Source organism: Phalaenopsis equestris, unplaced genomic scaffold (assembly GCF_001263595.1).
Source record: "Phalaenopsis equestris unplaced genomic scaffold, ASM126359v1 Scaffold000402, whole genome shotgun sequence".
Taxonomy (NCBI): Eukaryota; Viridiplantae; Streptophyta; class Magnoliopsida; order Asparagales; family Orchidaceae; genus Phalaenopsis; species Phalaenopsis equestris.
Window position 1 is genome coordinate 509,922 of NW_018164844.1, and position 18,590 is coordinate 528,511.

At 39.2% G+C, this 18,590-nt stretch overlaps 1 protein-coding gene across 2 annotated transcripts in view; it reads right to left on the reverse strand.

Annotated features, from left to right (window-relative positions):
- Nucleotides 1-18,573, reverse strand: part of LOC110026836 (probable beta-1,3-galactosyltransferase 12) — a 46,692-nt gene extending 28,119 nt beyond the window's left edge. The window contains exons 1-4 of one of the 2 annotated variants that reach the window (XM_020728003.1): nt 18,371-18,446; nt 17,612-18,078; nt 17,461-17,503; nt 8,902-8,958 (exon numbers count right to left, since the gene is read on the reverse strand). In XM_020728003.1, the coding sequence (XP_020583662.1) occupies nt 8,902-8,912 (11 nt within the window). In that variant the 5' untranslated portion in view covers nt 8,913-8,958; nt 17,461-17,503; nt 17,612-18,078; nt 18,371-18,446. Of the gene's footprint in view, nt 1-8,901; nt 8,981-17,460; nt 17,504-17,611; nt 18,079-18,370; nt 18,447-18,548 lie in introns of those variants that run through there. The other variant, XM_020728002.1, reaches the window with a different exon arrangement.
- Between the last annotated feature and the right edge of the window lie 17 nt (nt 18,574-18,590).

Consider the following 18,590-nt stretch of genomic DNA (forward strand, 5'->3'; position numbering starts at 1 on the left):
TTGTTGACACGATCGGAGTCATCCGTCGTGCAGAATGTCGACCGGCTTTTACCTAAAGTCCCAGGTGGGTGTCTAAGCTATCGGATGTTATGGACAGGCCATAAGCTATCTGAGTCATGCAGGTGGACGGCTGACACTCACGACATCAAAAATTGATGCCAACAAAGGGGTTGATGTAAGTCCCCTGTGTATTCCTCCCCATTCCCTTAGGAGTGGATATCGCTCTCGTAGTTTTTCCTTCCTAGGGTACTTAGCTCTTTTTGGTCGCCTAGGATGCGTGATCACAATACTAACCTAAGCTTGAGAAAAAATTAAGCGGCATCCAACAAGTGCACTGTGTCTTGACTGTGCAACACACTTGCTGAGGGTCATTTGTTGGCATCATTTTTTTTATCTCGTGGGTGTAGGGTGTCCACCTACATGACTTAGGATAGCTTATTGTCAATCTGTAACATCTGGTAGCTCAGACACCCACCCATGACCTTTCGGTTCAAGTTAGGGTGCACGTAGTCAGGGTCATTCTGCTAGGGTTTGACTTTCGTTTAAGCAAGGACCGATCAGCATTTTGCACGACGGACAACTCTGATCAAATCAATGAATATTATGTGTTGTGTCGCGCGCAAAATTAACTCAAATTGGTCCAATCGTTAGCAAAGCTATCCAGATGACCCCGAATGGTGAAACGAATCACATGAGTGCATTCGGGACATCGATTTCACTTAGAGAGGATGTCTATTTCGCTACTGTTTTGCGGGCGGGCTAAAAATGCGTGAATTATCATTTTTAACCCAATCATCGAAAAAGTAGTTCAAACAACCTCGAACGACGAAGCGAACCACACCAGTACATCTGAAACATCGATTTTACCTAGGGGACGTTCATTTCATTGTGATAACCCATTTGGCAAAAAAATGCGCGGGGATGTTTAATTGAATACTAATTGTTATTATTATTATTATTATTATTTAATAATATTATTATTAATTTTGCGTTATAAAAAAACTCTCCCTATCTTATTCACGCATGCGGCATGCAGCTTTAAATAACATAATAAAAAAATTCTAAACTATCATATTTTATGCTGCCCTTAGCCTCCTTAAGCCGCACCCCATCCATCTTCTTTAAGCCCGCGCGCGAAGCTCCTCGAACCTATCCTGCTCTCGCGAAACCCAGCCCGTCGACCTCCTTTCTCTTGCCCGATGACGCCAACGACGCTCGCCGACCTACGCCGCCCTTCTTGCCACCGGACAAGTCTTCTTCTTCTTCCTTTTTTTCTACTTTTTAGTAGACCAGCTCTCCTCCATTCGCCGGCCTACTTCACCAACGCAACCGCTGGCCATCCGGGGCTCTCCACCTTCGTTGAGATCACGCCAGTCCGAACTTCCCCTTTGTCGACTTTCTTTTTAGGTCGAACCCTCTCCTCAGCTTCCCCTCGCCGGCAAGGTATCATCTGTCGTGCAAATCTCCCGCTGTCGTCCTACAATCGGCATTTGCTTCATTCGCACGCAGCAAATAGGGCTGAGCTTAAACCTCTTCCACCTTGCATTTTCTTACGGGTCGCCGACGAGCTAGCTCCTCCACCTTGTCGTCCCGTATTTTCGGTAATTGAAAATCTCGCCTGAACGATCCACTGATGAGGGACAACAAAGGTTCACTGTTCAGGGAGGAGTAGATGTCTTCCACCTTGAGGGAAAGAACTCCGCCAGCACTTCTTCCCGCCGACATCCTCGTGGGTTCCCCCTCCTTTGCCGGCATCGAGGGACCCCTTTTTGAAGGTACGTTCTGGTCATATTTTTATCTGCCAAAATTATCTATTTTTGGTACATTGTATACATCACTAACTTCCTGTTTTCCATGTGTTTTATTGCGAGATTCGCCGGAAAGTGTCTCTCTTGCCCTCATTAGCTTCTGTTCGTTTATGTGTGTGTTCTGCGAGGTACGTCGGTGCATGAACCAGACCCCGATAGTTTGGAGCAAGCAAAGAGAACACGTCCACAACGGTCACAGTGGTGAGAATTTTCAACTCCTAGCTAGTCGTAGGTGTTAGTTGTGGTAGACGTGTGGGTACAATCGCCCACACGGGGTGTGTGCACCGGCGTGTGCCGACGCGACGACATGCCTATGTGAATGATCATTGATTTATCTAGAGTTAACTTTTAGGTTGGGACTTCTTGTGCGTGGTCAAACACCCTCCGAAGAGTCGAGTGACTCTCCTTCATTATGAGCTTTAGCACAAGTCCCGATGGGTCGGAGTCTCACACTCCCCTTGCTTTGGATTTTCCAATTTTACTTGGAGAAAGCTGGGATGTCGAACTTAGAAAAGCAAGAGAAGCATTGTAGCTGGCTCGCTTTGTGAAATATGGAGTTCGCTAAATGAGAAAAAGTTTTGTAGCTAGCCTATTTCGCGACGCCATGGACAATTTTCCCCTCAAAGATCCGAAGAGAAACTCTCCACATTTCCTCACCAGAGCAAGAGGTAGCTATGTCACATATCCAATGGTCTAAACTTTAGGTTTCTCAGCAGAGGCCATTAGCACGAGCCTGGTTGGCTACCTGCATCTTTATTTGTCTTGGATTGCACTGCATTTTGCATAAAGCATAAGAGCACTTCATTTCGCTCCGTCGACCGCCCTGTCCCGGAGAGCACTTCACTTCGCTCTCACTGGCCGCCTCAGTCGGGTGAGCGTATCACCTCTCCAACCGACTGCTCCAGTCCGGTGCGCATTTCACTTCGGTTTGATCGGCCGCCCTGACCAGGTGAGCATCTCACTTAGCTCCGACCGACAGCACGGACCCGGGGAGCATCTCACTTTGGTTCGACGACTGACCGCCCGGCCCGGTCGACCGATCACTTTAGTTCGACCGGCCACCACGGTCCAGTCGATTGAACAACTGCATGTTTGTATGCTTCTGCATCTTATTGTCTTTTTGTTTACATCACATCACATGTTTGTTTGCTTGCATGTTTTATCTTGTATGTGTTAGCTTGCATGATCATTATCATTTGCTTGTGTTACACTTTTTCGGGTTGCTGCTGCCACAACACGTCCATCCCTCTCGGTCAATGCTGCCTCGACACAACTTCGAACCGTTGCGGTCACGACACGTCCATCCCTTTTAGTTACTGCTGCCTCGACACACCTTCGGGTCGTTGTGGCCGCTGACGTCACAGCACGCTTATCCCTTTTGGTCATTGCCGCCTCGGCATACCTTCCTCGGGTCGCTGCCTCCACTGCACGACCATATTTAGGTCACTGCCGCTACGACACTCATCTCCTCGGCACGCATGGATATGTTTAATTGAATAATATAATTTAATAATATTATTATTATTATTACGTTATAAAAAAACTCTCTATCTTATTCACGCATGAGGCATGCAGCATTAAAAATTAATAATAATAAATCCTAAATTATCCTATCTTTTGCTGCCCTTACCCTCCTAGAGTCGCACCCCGTCCATCTTCTTCCAGCCCGCGCGCGAAGCTCCTTGAGCCCCCTCTCCTGCTTTCGCAAAATCGAGCCCGCCGACCTCCTTTCTCTTGGCCGACGATGACGAAGTCGCCGACGACGCCGACGTCGTTGCCTGCGGCCTGCACCGCTCATCCTGCCGCCGGCCAACTCTTCTTCTTCCTCCTCATTTTCTTCTTTTTGACCGGCCAACTCTCCTCCATTTGTCGGCCTATTCTGTCGATGCAATCGTCGGCCATCCGGGGCTCTCCACCTTCGTTGAGATCCCACTAGTCAGAGCTTCCCTTTTGTCGGCCTTCTTTCTAGGTCGAGCCCTCTCCTCGACCTACCCTTTCGACGGCAATGTCTCCTCCCCCATTTGTTTCCTTCGCACGCAACAAACAGGGTTGAGCTTAAACATCTTCCCCCTTGCATTTTCATACGGGCCACCGACGAGCTAGCTCCACCTCATTTTCCCGTATTTCCGGTGATCGAAAATCTTGTCGGAATGATCCACTGTTGAGGAACAGCAAAGATCTGTTGTTCAGGAAGGCGCAGATGTCTTCCACCTTGAGGGGAAAAACTCCGTCAACACTTCCTCCCGTCGGCATCCTCGTGGGTTCCCCTCTTTCGCCGGGCGTCAAGCGACCCTTTTTGAAGGTACGTTTTGGTCATATTTTTATATGCCTAAATTATCTATTTTGAGTACCTTATATACCTTACTAGCTTCCTGATTTCCGTGTTTTGTTGCGAGATTCGCCGGAAAGTGCGTCTTTGCCCTTATTAACTTTTGTTTGTTTATGTGCACGCTCTGCGAAGTACATTGGTGCATGGACCGGATGCCGGCAGCTTGGAGTAAGCAAAGAGAACGCGTCTGCAACCGCCACGATGGTGAGATTTCTCAGCTCCTAGCTGGCCCGAAGTAGTAATTATGCTAGTCGTGTGGGTTTGATCGCCCACACTGGGTGAGTGCGTCAGCGTGTGCCGGCGCGACGACGTGCCTATGTGATTTGATTTATTTAGAGCTAGCCTTTAGGTTAGGACTTCCTGTGTGTGGTCAAACACCCTCCGTTGAGTCGAGTGTCCCATCTTTATTGTGAGCTTTAACACAAGTCCCGATGGGTCGAACTCACTCCCCTTGCTTCGGATTCCCAACTTTACTTAGAGAATGTTGGAAGCTCAGACACGGTAAAGCAAGAGAAGCTTTGTAGCTGGCACGTTTTGCGAAGTCTAGAGAAGTTCACGAAATGAAAAAAAAAATTGTAGTTACTATTTCAGGACGCCATGGAGAGTTTCCTCTCAAAGATCCGGGGAGAAACTCCCCACATTTCCTCACCAGAGCAAGAGGTGGCGATGTCGCACATCCAAGAGTCTAAACCTTAGGTTTCCCAGGTGATGTCGTTAGCACGAGCCTGATTGGCTACCCGCATCTTTCCTTGCTTTGGATTGCACAACATTTTAAATGGAGCATAAGAGCACTTCATTTCGCTCTGACCGGCCACCCAGTCCCAACGAGCACTTCATTTTGCTCTAATCGGTCGCCCCATCCCGGTGAGCATCTCACTTCGCTCGGACCGGCCGCTCCGGCCCGGTGAGCATTTCACTTCACTCTGATCAGCCGCCCTGGCCAGATGAGTATCTCACTTTAGTTTGACGGTCGCCCCGGCCTGGTTGACTGATCACTTTGGTTCAACCAACCACCACGATCCGGTTAATCGAATACTTGCATGTTTGTATGCTTCTACATCTTATTACATTTTTTTTTCGATCGCATCCCATTTTTGCATATTTGCATATTTGCATATTGCATCTTGTGTGTGTTAGCTTGCATGATTATTATCATTTGCTTGTGTTGTACTTTTTCAAGTCACTGCCGCCTGACACGCCCATCCCTTTCGGCCACTACCACCTCGGCACACCTACTTTGAGCCGTTGCCGCCACGACACGCCCATCCCTTTTAGTCACTGCTGTCTTGACACACCTTTGAGTCGCTGCCGCCACGGCAAGCCCATCTAATGTGGTCACTACCGCCTCGGTACACCTTCCTCGGGCCACTGTCTTCACGACATGCTCTCCATTTGGTCACTGCCGCCTCGGCATAACTTCCTCGGGTCGCTGCCTACACGGCACACCCATCTTTGAGTCACTGCCGCTACGGCACACCCATCTCCTTGGGTCACTGCCGCTACGGCACACCCATCTCCGGGTCATTGCCGCTACAGCACGTCCATTTCCTCAAGTCGTTGCCTGCACGACACGCCCATCTCCGGGTCACTGTTATTACGACACACTCATTTCATCGGGTCGCTGCCTCCACGGTTTGCCTATATTTTCCTGAGTCACTGCCTCACGGTACACTCATCACTTCTTTCACATGACTGTCTGCACTTGCATTTGCAAGTTTGCACGGGTAGAGAGTCAGGCATGTTAGGAGAGTGACCTCGTGTCGGTCGCAATGCCTTAACGAGCATCGCTTGCTGGGTAGATCCCGGTAAGCAATGCAAGTTAAGTCATCAGGATTGACACAAGTATGATTGTGCTAAGAATTCAATTGATCTGGCTTGTGTCACCCTTATTCGTGATGCCCTTTAGATCTTTCGATATAGCGACCCCATCAAAGTCATACTATACCTAGACTTACCCAGTGCTTAGATACTGGGTTAATACACTTTCTCGGTAAATGGTGTGTTAAGCTATGATTTAGGTTGATAGGTAGACTTTTTGATTTCTGGTTATTGTTCTTTGTCGAAATTGGTTGCCCTAATCGTGCATCTTTTTTTTGTATTGTCTGTGGTGAGACTTCATGCTTCATACTTATGGTAGTGTGTTAGGGCATTTTTCTGCAGAGAGCCATGCATATTTATATGCACACACACACACATGTACCACTATGAGGGAGCATGTGATGATTTCTGACCATTTTGCTTATAGGTGTTATTTAGTTCCCCCACTTATAAGGTATGACTCATTATACGTTATATGCAATTGAGTTTTCCCGTTAACACTTATTTTCATGCAGGATTTAGTCTTTTCTTTTTCCTATGTGCTTTTAGAGTCTAAGAAGTTATGTATCAAAAATAAGATACGAGCACAGGTTCTCAGGCTTTAGGCGCGGGAATCACATGGAGGGGACTAGAAGCAGTAGCACCAGCCTATTATTAATTTATTAGGTTCACAGGTTCACAGGTGCTCGTGCCCCGTATCTTAATTCTGCATTTTTATATTGATGTATAGAATTAGAACCAGACATATATATGCAAAGTCCAGTCTTCTTTTTCTTTTTTGGGATATGTCGTCGGCCCAGTAGCACCGGCCTATTATTATTTTATTTGGCTTGTTTTACTTTTTGTAACATGTATGCATGTTTGTATGTCTGCACATCTGCATGTGTTTTCCTTGTTTTTTTCTGTGATCGGGATATCACGATGCAATATAGACTCTATAGGACTTAAATTCATAATTTTCTACAAAATCCTAAATAAAACATTAAAGATAATTAAAATTTAGGATTAAAATATTCAGGACTTTAAAAAACTGAACTTTTATTTCTTGCATATATTAATAGAGTCTCCACAATATTTAAAGACCGCTCTAGATAACTACATTCATATTTGCATGTCCCGAGGAGTAGTCATTGTACTTCTCTAACCTGACTGACCTAGCATACATTTTTTATAGGTGATTGTCTAGTGTGTCTAGAGTGTTAGAAGACTTCCCGACCCAGACGAGGTATAAATCCTTTTGTTTGGAGTGTTTCCAATTTTGTAGTTGAACCTCCCCTTCTCTTCCTTCCAGAGGCATCATAGGACTCCAAGTCTACGAGGTGTAAACCCAAATCTTGCATTCCTTCCTTTGAACTTAAAGCTGTCGAGTTCCCCGTAGACGACGCAATTCACGGACTGCTGACCAAAAATCTCAAGACGTGTTGGGTCGACTACATTCACAACCGAATAGACTTAGAGTCCTATTAGCTGCGGATGACGGGTCTGTGGTACCCGACCTAGTTACCTCTACCTTTTAGGATTACTCTATCTTCCTTTTGTTGAGCCCCTTTGAGCCCTGTCTCTCTTTGACTTCGTTGATATCACCATGACGACCCAATGCCGATGAGTTGTCGTCTGTTTGAGATACAACGATTTGTCTTCTACCCTTATGACTCGAACGTGTTTTGACGTGTTGAGATATCCACGTGAAGATGATTTAGGCTCTTTTGTGGGCCCCATATGCCAATGAGTCGCTGCCCATCCGGGATGTGAAACTCACTCTCTGCTCGATGGCTTGACGTGAGCTTTGAAACATCGGGACTTTTCCTACATAAAATAACATTCTTTTGAGTATCTATTGTCCTAAGTTCATGATAGTCCAAGCGAAATTTCTTTTATCGAGAGTATTCTTAAGTACCTCCAGAGATGTAATTAACCAAATGAGATGCGTCCCCTTGGGAGTGCTCTTGAACCCCAAAACAGACACCTACACCTGAATCTCTGGTTATGGGTAGTCTACATAAGTATTTTTTCACAAATATCGGTTTAAGGTACTTTCACCCAATCCTGTTTGGGCGGACACACTTAACATATCCTCATGAGATTTACCGCACGTAGGCTCTCCATGTTCTGTGTTTTCTCTTGTTTGTCTGTTTGTCGTATATCCCTTCTTATTCGGTTCCTCCTCTTCAAATCACCGATCTGATTCGAGAGAGAGATTTATTCGAATGGAGGAAGTATACGACGATCGACAAGCTGACGACTCCTTCTAAAATAAAAGAGAGAAAAACAAACGAAAACAATGTATATTAATACATAAGAATTGTGCGGTATTTATGTAAAAGTTCCTATAATCTATAGGAAATGACCAATTCATCAGTTTCCTCAAAAGAGCATTTATAAAATTAAAATATAATCAGTACAAAGTGACCGCCAAGATAAAAATATCAAATTACTGACTCGTTGAGCCAGCCATAGAATGAATTTGCTTGCCCTCGCAGACACCGGTTCCTCATAAACACGCATAAACATTTATGCCTAAAATAATCAATAACCTTCTCAACTTGCCGGGCTAATTATCAGGCTAGGGTAAAAGAAGGATTAGCACTCAGTACAAACCTTATGTCCAAATTCAAATAACGTTTTTGACAAACTGGTTTAGCGGCATAACCCATACAAGTACTGTCATGAACCAACTCGATATAAATGGCTCCTGAGTCAAACTCCATGAACTGAAGGATCAAACTTGGCTTAGTTACAACCCTATCCAACATCCTTAACAAGAATTTATTGACCTCAATGTGATAAAATTTATCATAAACCTCATCATATGATAAACAAAAAATCTAGATCATTCTGGACATGAAGCCAGCATCCATCATACAAAATAACAGAAATCTAATAGCAGTTATAGTAAAATATACTCAATTAAGAATAAAAAAAATTAGAAAGATGTAATATACTCACAGTTCATTCATATTTACAGCAAAGCACCGTATTGAGATCCTTCTGGTGCAGCTTTGCCTTATTTTCAAGAAAGATAAGACTAATGAGCGAAAACAAATAGACAAATTAATCACAAACATATTTGCAAAAGATAAAACTGGCAAAATCCAAAAATACCAGGAAGATAAAATTTCGATATGAATTATAATCAAAGGTAGTTAATTGGCTTGACCAGCAATATAATGTGGACAATAAAAAAGGCATAATCATGGCATGAGCATGTAAAACAGAGAACCAAATAAGCATTGGTAAAGTGGGAAAAATAATTTCTAATTGTGTGAATGGAAAAATAACTTATTGCTCACGAATTAGGTAGTAGGGACAAAATAGGCAAGGCTCCTCCTAATACTGTAAAGTAATTGCATATAATTCGATATCCTCATTTAATTAGTGCCAACACATGTATGCCAGTTTATTCATATTCTGTCAATTTTACATAAATCACTTTCCTCTCAACAAGATATCAGAACAAAAAAAAAAATCTAACCTTTTATTATAACAATCATGTACAATTCCCGTTTCAACCCTAGCTGCTCACTAGCGTATGTTCCTCCCAACAGTCCTAGTCCTGCTACATGCATGTGCAACCCCTCGCTCGTCTTGCACATGCCGCACAGTACTCGCACCCTGCTTGCACATTACTAAAATAGTCTTTACCAACGCCAAATACACTGCTGAAGCATGACTATACGTAGACTTAGCTTTATCTATCGCCCATGTCACTTTTGTCGCTGCCCTCTACCATTACTCCTTTCCTATTGCATATGCATTTGTAGACTCATGCTCACATTGACGCGGGAGCTCCCCCACGTATTTGTGGGATCAGAAATCGCGCATGATTGAGGGATCCTGCAATCCCGCAGGATCGGGATTCTCGACTGTCCCAGGAAGGACGAAAGAGTTGTTTCCATCCCAATTTTTGTTTCAGCCCGGATTTTCTTTGATTTATCTTCTATTCCTTTATTTACTTTTTGTTTATTTTCTATTTTTATTATTTCAAAGTAGGGTTTCAACTTGAGTGACTATTGATATGTTGTTATTTTCCGTTTTGAGAATACTTTTGATTTGACTTTAGTATTTTAAATATGCTTTTTTCCTAGTTCTACCCTAATGCAGTGTTGTATCATTTTCTTTTTGTAAGTGGAATGTCTGTAGCTTGTGCTAGAATTAGGACTGTAAACGAGCATAGTTTGAGCGAGCTCAGGCTTGGCTCGTGTTCGGCTCGTTCGACATAGTTCATGTTCGAAATCGGCTCGTGAACAGCATGTTCGTGTTCGACTCGATTTAAATATTCATTTTCGTGTTCGGATCGAAATTGACTAGGAAAAATTAAATTAAAAAAAATAGATGTAAAGTGTGGGATTCGAACCTGAACCAAATATGTACAAAAGAAGACACTAACCATATTACCATACAAGATGTTATGATTTAAATTTAGATATGAATATATATATAAATAATATATATAATATATTATTATATTAATAATTATATGTTTTTTTTAAATTTCGAGCTAAAACGAGCCGAACACGAGCGAACAAAGAGTTGTTCGTGCTCGGTTCGTTTATAATTCGAGTTTTAAGAACTTGTTCGTGTTCGGCTCGTTTACTTAACGAACGAGCCGAACACGAGCTGTTCGCGAACAGCGAGCTTTTTTGACAGCCCTAGCTGGAATAGGCAGTCAAGCTTCTCCCTACCCTATTATCGCCTACTCGGAGTTTTCTCCGCAGTTTTCAAACAAGACAGCTGTCAATTAACATTTATCCCTATCAAATTCCCATATTTTATTCCTCTGCTATTCCACTACAAGTTCTCCACTAAATCTGCATCCCAATTACCTTTTAGGAGCCCTAAATCAGTATCACACATATCTCCTACTGATGTTATAACGGATGCCAAACCAGCTTGCACCACCAATAGCCCACTACCCTCTCATCTCCTAACTAATGTTTCAAGTGATCTCATGCCCGCTTGCCCCACCAATGGAGCCCACCACTCTGCCTTATTATTTGAGATGCTTTCAAGTTCTCTTTTTACATCTCGATGACTACCAATCTAGATTTGATTTTCATTGTTTTTTTTTCTTTCAAATTTACTGACATGGCGCATGATATTTACATTTACTCTATATTTGTCACGACCCAAACTGATAACATAGAATTAACTAAGTCAGAAATTGTGGTCGGACTGTATGAACATTTAATTTACTGTCCTTAGATTTAAAAGTTCCAATATAATAAAACACCACTAAGAAATCCACAAATACACAAAGAAATTTAAATCATTCAACAACAACAAATAATCTCTAAATAAAATATCAAAATACAGAAAATAATATATCATTATCAAAAAGAAAACAATGCAAAAATAAACTACAATCACAATACGTAGCAACAACAATCATCCTCCTATAAACGAAATCTCTCATGCCAGTTATATCAAATTACAGTTTTTATTTTCATGAAAGAAACCATTAACTTCAATAGTAAATTTACCATAACTTAATGAATAATTATAATCTTATAATATGCAATAAGTTATAAAATGAATGTTATGTATGTAACGCCCAAATTTCGAGAATTTAAGTAAGTTCGACATATTTGTAAAGTATCCCAAAATTTTCATCTTCTAAAATTTTATCGAAATAATTTTATTAAATTATACGCATTAAATCGATCAATTCTATATAATAAAACCATGCATGAATTGTGAAGGGATCGGATAAAAGATTTCAAAGTTATATATTTAATTAACTTAATTAATCCTAATTAATTCTCTCTAATCCTCTGTTACTGTAGTCAACCGACCTTACGTCAATTTTATTTCTTTCATGCGATCGAATTAGGTACCGTGCTTAGCATATTCCTCCTTTCCAAAATCACTTTTCATTTCTTCCCCGATTCCCCTCCCTCTTCCCTATCTGTCATCTGAAGAAGGGAGTTGTGACCCTTGCTACAGTGCAAGGGCACAAGTAAAGAACCGAGCTGCCGCCTGAGTGTTGCAACTCAGGATTTAGGGCTCCAACACAATTTCTATAAGTACGAATCCCTTTCCCTCATCATTTAAGCTTTGATTTCCTTCCTCACTCTTCGGTTTTGACTTTTGCCTCATTTTTCGTGTTTTTCTAGTTTTTGGTAGCCGTCGGAGGCACTGATTTTGTGTCGGAAGTCTCGTATTTGTTTTGCAAGCTTCCAAAAGGGTTTTAGCATGAGTATAGTGAAGGATAAGTTAAGTTGGAGGCAATAAGAAGAATATTAGCCGATTTCAGTCAAGCAAATTATGCCGAAAAGCCCATTTGATGCATGTTTCGGGCGAATAAGTTATGTTTTGGGTTAAACCATGTTATGAACCTGATTTTTATAAATTTCTATGATGTCTACGCTCCCCAAATTGTGTAGACGAGGCGACAAGGCCAGCATATAAAAACACGTCAATGCACGTTTACTTTCTTACGATAAGTAATGTTATGATCAAACTATGCTACATATGAATTTGCATATGATATGAATTTCCTGCAGGTATTTATCTGTTATAAAATGTCTATGCATATAATGCATGTAATGCCTGATAAATAATTGATGCAGGAGTGATGATTTAAATATCACAAGAAATATTATTGGATAGACTATTACTTGAATGCTTGCAAGTACATTATGCAAGGGTGTAGTATTCCCGACTCTTGATATTTGTATGAAGAAAAAACTCTTAGAACCGTTGGAATTCGGCGGTGCAATAACGTTATGAAAATGTTGGTATCCGGGGGGTTGTCGCTAACTGCTATGTTGGGGGAAACCCAACCTTTATTGATAGTTTATATGACCTTAGGGACACGGTGACGACCATGATGAAAGCACATGAAATTAGTTAAACCTTATACATTAAACAAGTGACACTATTATGATTTGACCTCTACGAAATGAATGAACATGCTTTTATATACGTATGATTTCATGCTTACAACCAGCATGTTACAATATAGTTGATTTTTTTTATACACTTGTACTTGGTTTCTTTTCATGTTTTCTATCATGTCACCATATTATGCTTGTATGTAGACATGTATAGTTTTATACGATCATGCAAATTCTTTTTGTTTTCATGTATAAAATCTTATATTAGCCCTCATTATTTCTTCGAGTTCGTTGTTGCTCATTCTTTATTGTTGCCTTCCAAGTAAGGGCAACGAGCATCGAGGCGAGTATATCCAAGTGTGTCTTTGTACAACTTTTGCACGATAGTTTTGGTAGCTTTGTACATGCTTTTTGGGTACATATATTTTTTATTATATTAAATTTAACAACTTTGAATATCTATGTTTTGATGATATGATTTTTATACATTCGTAAATATGAATGAACTTTGACATGCAATGTAAAACGTATATGCAACGATCTAGTTAGACTAATTGATCACTCACTGAGTTAAGATTATGAAAGTCAAGACGAGTGCTGGTCAAAGTTGGTCTGACCACATTGCCAGCCTCTGTCGCATCTCAGTCGACTTCTAAAAAATAGGGATCAAATGGGGTGTAACAATGTATGAATGATCAAAAGAAGTGTAGTTTATTATTTATTCAAAATATAGAATTCTATTTTTAAATATGACACTATTTCAATTTAAGTATTTACCATTTTTAACATTTTTAAAAGTCATATCATTATTATTGTCATACCCGAATGTATCCTCAAACTTATATTCATAGACACCCTCAAAATTTGATACCCGAAGATATACATTTATTATTTTCTTTATCGTGCACACATACATTGCATCCTTTGTGGATTTAAAAGTTTTACTTGCACATTAGTCTATTACTGTTGAATTATTTAAATTTCCTTCTATACATTTGTCGATTTCTTAGTGGTACTATATTAGATTGAAAGTTTTAAATCTAAGGATAGTAAATTAAATGTTAATATCATCCAACCGCAATTCGTGACAAAAGTACAAGCCCCTCGCAATGCGTCAGATGCGAAGTTCCTTAATGAATCCGAAAATTAGGGCTGAAAATGACCCTTCTTCCTTCCTCAGTGGTTTTGTTTCTTGCCTCTCGATTTCATTCATTCGAAAAGGGGACACACGGCTTAACTCATAACTGAAAAATATGTATAACATAACTGCCTATTCGATTTATTATTATTATTATATTTATTTATTTAAATATTTTAGTTGCTACAATATCATCTACATGATATGCAATTTTCTAAATCATCTCTTATCATGGTTGAATATAATCTTCACCACCATGTTTCACTAAACTACAAATGATTTGTACATCTCAAGAGTGAACACCTTAATCTATAACTTGTTCTCACTTTAATAAAATGACATGTACACTCAAAAATTGTATCTTACCCTACAGAATAAATTGGATGAAGTCACTAAAAATCTTCTATTATTGATCCTAAAATACAGCAACAACATAACAAAGAATCTTGACTGCTACATTCTCTCCAATTTTATACATTCTTCCAGGATGTGATATGAGTTGAGGGTTAATTCTTCAATTCCCAACCTCACCACTACACTCTCTCACAATCACAACCCGGCCAGAGAACTTAGAGTTAATAAGGGCAGAAATCGACGATCGGACTGTGAAAGAATTTTCTAAATATTTATATTAATCCCCAATAACATTTAATATGGAAAAGGGTCATTAACCCACAATTCACATATAAACAAAACCTCAAACAAAATCATAAGATCATCCAATCTTAACAATACACAAGTTAAAAAAGTAAGGAAAAAGACATAACACCAAAGAAATAACTATATATCATTCACAACGCCTCTCCTGTAGATCTGTCATCTCCTTTCAACCATACTAATATTTCAAACCTATTCTTGAAAAATGACAGTTAAACAGGTTAAATTTAAGCAACTTAGTGAATAATTAATACTATATTATGCATTAAATCTTTATGCAATTGCCTAACATGATTAAAACGAATATGCTGATCAACATTAAAATAATCTTTACATTTTTGTTTTTATAAAATTATTTGCTAAATATCTAAATTAATTATATTTTCATCCTTTTTTATCATTTAATTTTTTCCTTTCAATATTCATTTTCCTTGTAATAAGGTTATCTCAGGATCAACGCTAAAATCGTTACCATTTTGTACCATAAAAGCACACCTTTATCATTTGTATTATAAAGATATTCATTTACCATTGTCCTTACAATTTAACGTGCATGAATACAATAGCATCGCCAACTAGTGCCATATGGGGTGACTCCTGAAAGACTTTAACTTTTATCTTTCATTTTCTTCAATCATTAAAAGTGTTTATTTTACTTTACATGCAGTGCAAAAGATGATGCAACATAAATAATAAAACAATCAGTTCATTTTTTAGTTATTTCCTTTCAATTATAAAATTTTCTTTGATGAGTATAAATAAATGAAACATTTATAAAATAAAATAAATTGAATTTAATATACATAAAGTAGAAATTACTCACTTTGACTTTTAAAAGACCTCTGAAACACTTATCCCTTCATATTCTTTCTCCTAGATTCACCTATATCCATTAAAAGTGCATATATAAGAAATTTATTTCCAATATAACTCTCTAACATATAATTCATTATTTTAATTTTTTCCCAATTATTATTTTAATCAAAAACTCTCCCATGACATTAATATACTTTAATTGATGACATTTAATTAAAACTACAAACATAAATAATACATAAATCTTTACCTTCTACTCCAATGAAGTTATTTCTAAGTTTTTAATCCAAGGTAATGCATCTTTTACTAATAACATAAACAATAAAAAATGATAAATAGTACATTAAATTATTTATGCAAAACCCTATATTGAAATTAGCCATAAACGTACGTCAATTATCTCTCTCTTTTGCACAAATATGGATCTCGATCTTCCTCTAATCCGAGATTTCTATAGCTTCAATCCTCCTTTATTTAAATCTATCATTAACATTTAATAAATAAACAATCATTTGATATTACTTAATTAATATTATAAAACCCTAACTCACTTATTAATTGCTTTGTTCATCCCCTTATCCATACGAACGTGAGCTGCACTTCTTCCTCCTCCCTCTTCTACTCAGAGTTAGTCGAGTGCTATAAGTTTTGCATAGCAAGAAACAGCTGCACAATCCCTCCTCCTTTGACCGCTCATTTTGTTTCTTCTTCTTCTCGAGCGCACGTAAACAAAATTCCCACAAAAAGGCTGGCAATATCTTCTTCCTTCGTGCAGGACACACTCGACAACCTCTCTTGCATAATTCGATTTTGTTTTCCCAAGGGAAGGTAAGTTTCCTTCACGTGGCTTCTTCCTTCTCTTTTTCTTTCTCTTCTCCTTTGCACGCGAAGTGCAAACTTTCTTAAGAGCTTCTACACTTTCTTCTTCCGGTCGCTCCACTCTGCCATCACTCGCATCCGTTTGTTCGAATGAAAGGGCCACACCATCGACCCCTAAAGAAGAAATCATAATGACGCTTAACCCCTACTACCTACTCAATTGTTGTTATTATTATTATTATTATTAAAATTTCAGTTATTACACACACTCTCTCGCTCCCTCTCTCTCTCTCTCTTGTTCTTTGGGTGATTAAGTTATCTACTGCATCTCCACCATCTTCTAATTAGGTTCTCCTTACCATGAGGAATTGTGACGGCTATGCTAATAGTGGATGTGGTTGTAGGGGGTAGTCTTCCATTTCTTATTCTCACTAAAATGGAATCAATCATCCTTCAATGGGATGCTGGTCCAGGTTTGACTATTTGGCTGTTAGTTAACATGCCTAGATCATCTTCTCACTTTTGGATTTTCCACCACTACTCTTTTTGGATGTAAAATATCTCAGAAAAAATATGATTGTTGATTTTGAATACACAGGCCTCTGCATATGCTTCTCATGTTATTTCAACCCATAGATCTCCTATAGTTATCACCTCAAGTGTGTCCAACATTCTAGATTTTGATGCATCTTCCCGAATGATAAGTAACTATAAACTCTTCAACAATCTCCACATGACTCTCTTCCCCCTGTAATCATGGTTAATGGTTTCCCTATATCATCCTTTCAGGTAATGGCATGATGATGCCAAAAATTCTCTCTCCCTTATTTTACATATCCTAATATTTTTTTGTAAATTTACTATCCCATCACTACCTTACAAAAAATTACGAATTGTTTTTTCACTTTTTTTCCTTCACTGTATTAGTCAAAATCTCAACCTAAAGAAGTGAAGTTTCTACCACTTAACAATTGTCGTCCCTATTGTCCTTTCTTCTACTATTACTCATTTTCATTGGGACATTTTTATAGTTCATCCTCCTCTCACTAAGCTTCGAGATTCTCTAACTCCTCATTCATACTCAAATTTGGCTGACATACTTGTGAGCTATGAAAATATCACCATGTATCATTTTAACCCTACATGAGTCATTCACATCCTTTCGAGTTAACTCTATTAAGTATATCATAAGATCCCAAAAGAAAATGAATAACTGAGACCATATAAGATAGCTGATACCTTTAAGTTTGAGAGATGCACCAATTGTAGACAAGGATTTCATCTGAGAAAAAAAATTCAGGATGCCATGAATGAAAGTAACTAAAAAGTAAAGGGCAGAAGTTTAAGCAATTAAAGAATTGAGTGAATCGAGCAAGTACAGGGTGCTAACAATTCATGGGCGAGATGGCGGAGAATGCAGGCTGTAGATGTTGGTTTGTAGTAACTAGGAGAAAGCAATAGCAAACAAGTTGTAGGGCATGAGTTGAGAGCTGAAGGTATTCAGTATTGAGCGTGGGTGCCCTTCGGTGTGAAGACAAGAATAATTGCATTGATAGTCAATTAGAGTGCAGGCCATGAGTGGGTTGTCGATATCGAGTGTTTGGGATGAGCATTTGGGTGTTGAAATGAGCATCAGAAGCAGAGCACAACAGGTAGAAGACAAGTTATACGAAGATTAGGGATCGATGATAAGCTGTAAATGGGAAACTGGAATAAAAATCAGGAACAAAATGATTTACTGTTCTAGGGTTCTCCATGCTAACTTATGCCCCTCACCAAATATAGAAAACTTACCAAGGTAAGTTATTTTCCTTCATTGACATAGGTAAATTCGATTAAATGGCAGCCACGAACATCCTGTGTTAGAGAAAGGATAACGCATGTCTTCAGCTATTGAAATGAGATGTAAAATCTGTGTGATGACAAATAAAATTGATAGAAAGTGGATTCTACACATCCCTATCCAGAGGTTCCCAAAAATTCGCTTACAATTAAGACATAAAAAATATTTGATCGCCACATTTACTAAAACTTTTATCCCCCTCAATTCTGCTGATGAATTTAGATATTTTTATTTGTAAAACAGCATATTCCTTTATCAGTGTAAGAAAATAAAGAAAAAAATGGGGAATTAATTGATGTTACATACCTGTTCTTTATTGATAAAACTAGTATTCAAAATGTAATTCTTAGAAAAACTGCAAGCTAAATCTTTAGGTCCATTGAATTCAATATTGATGGCAAACAATTGAATTGCCGAAAGATAATTTTCTGGTCCTGACAAACATTGTAACAATTAGACAGCCATATACCATATGTATATTTACCTCTGACCATTTCAAGAACCAGTACTGAAAAGCATACAGGCA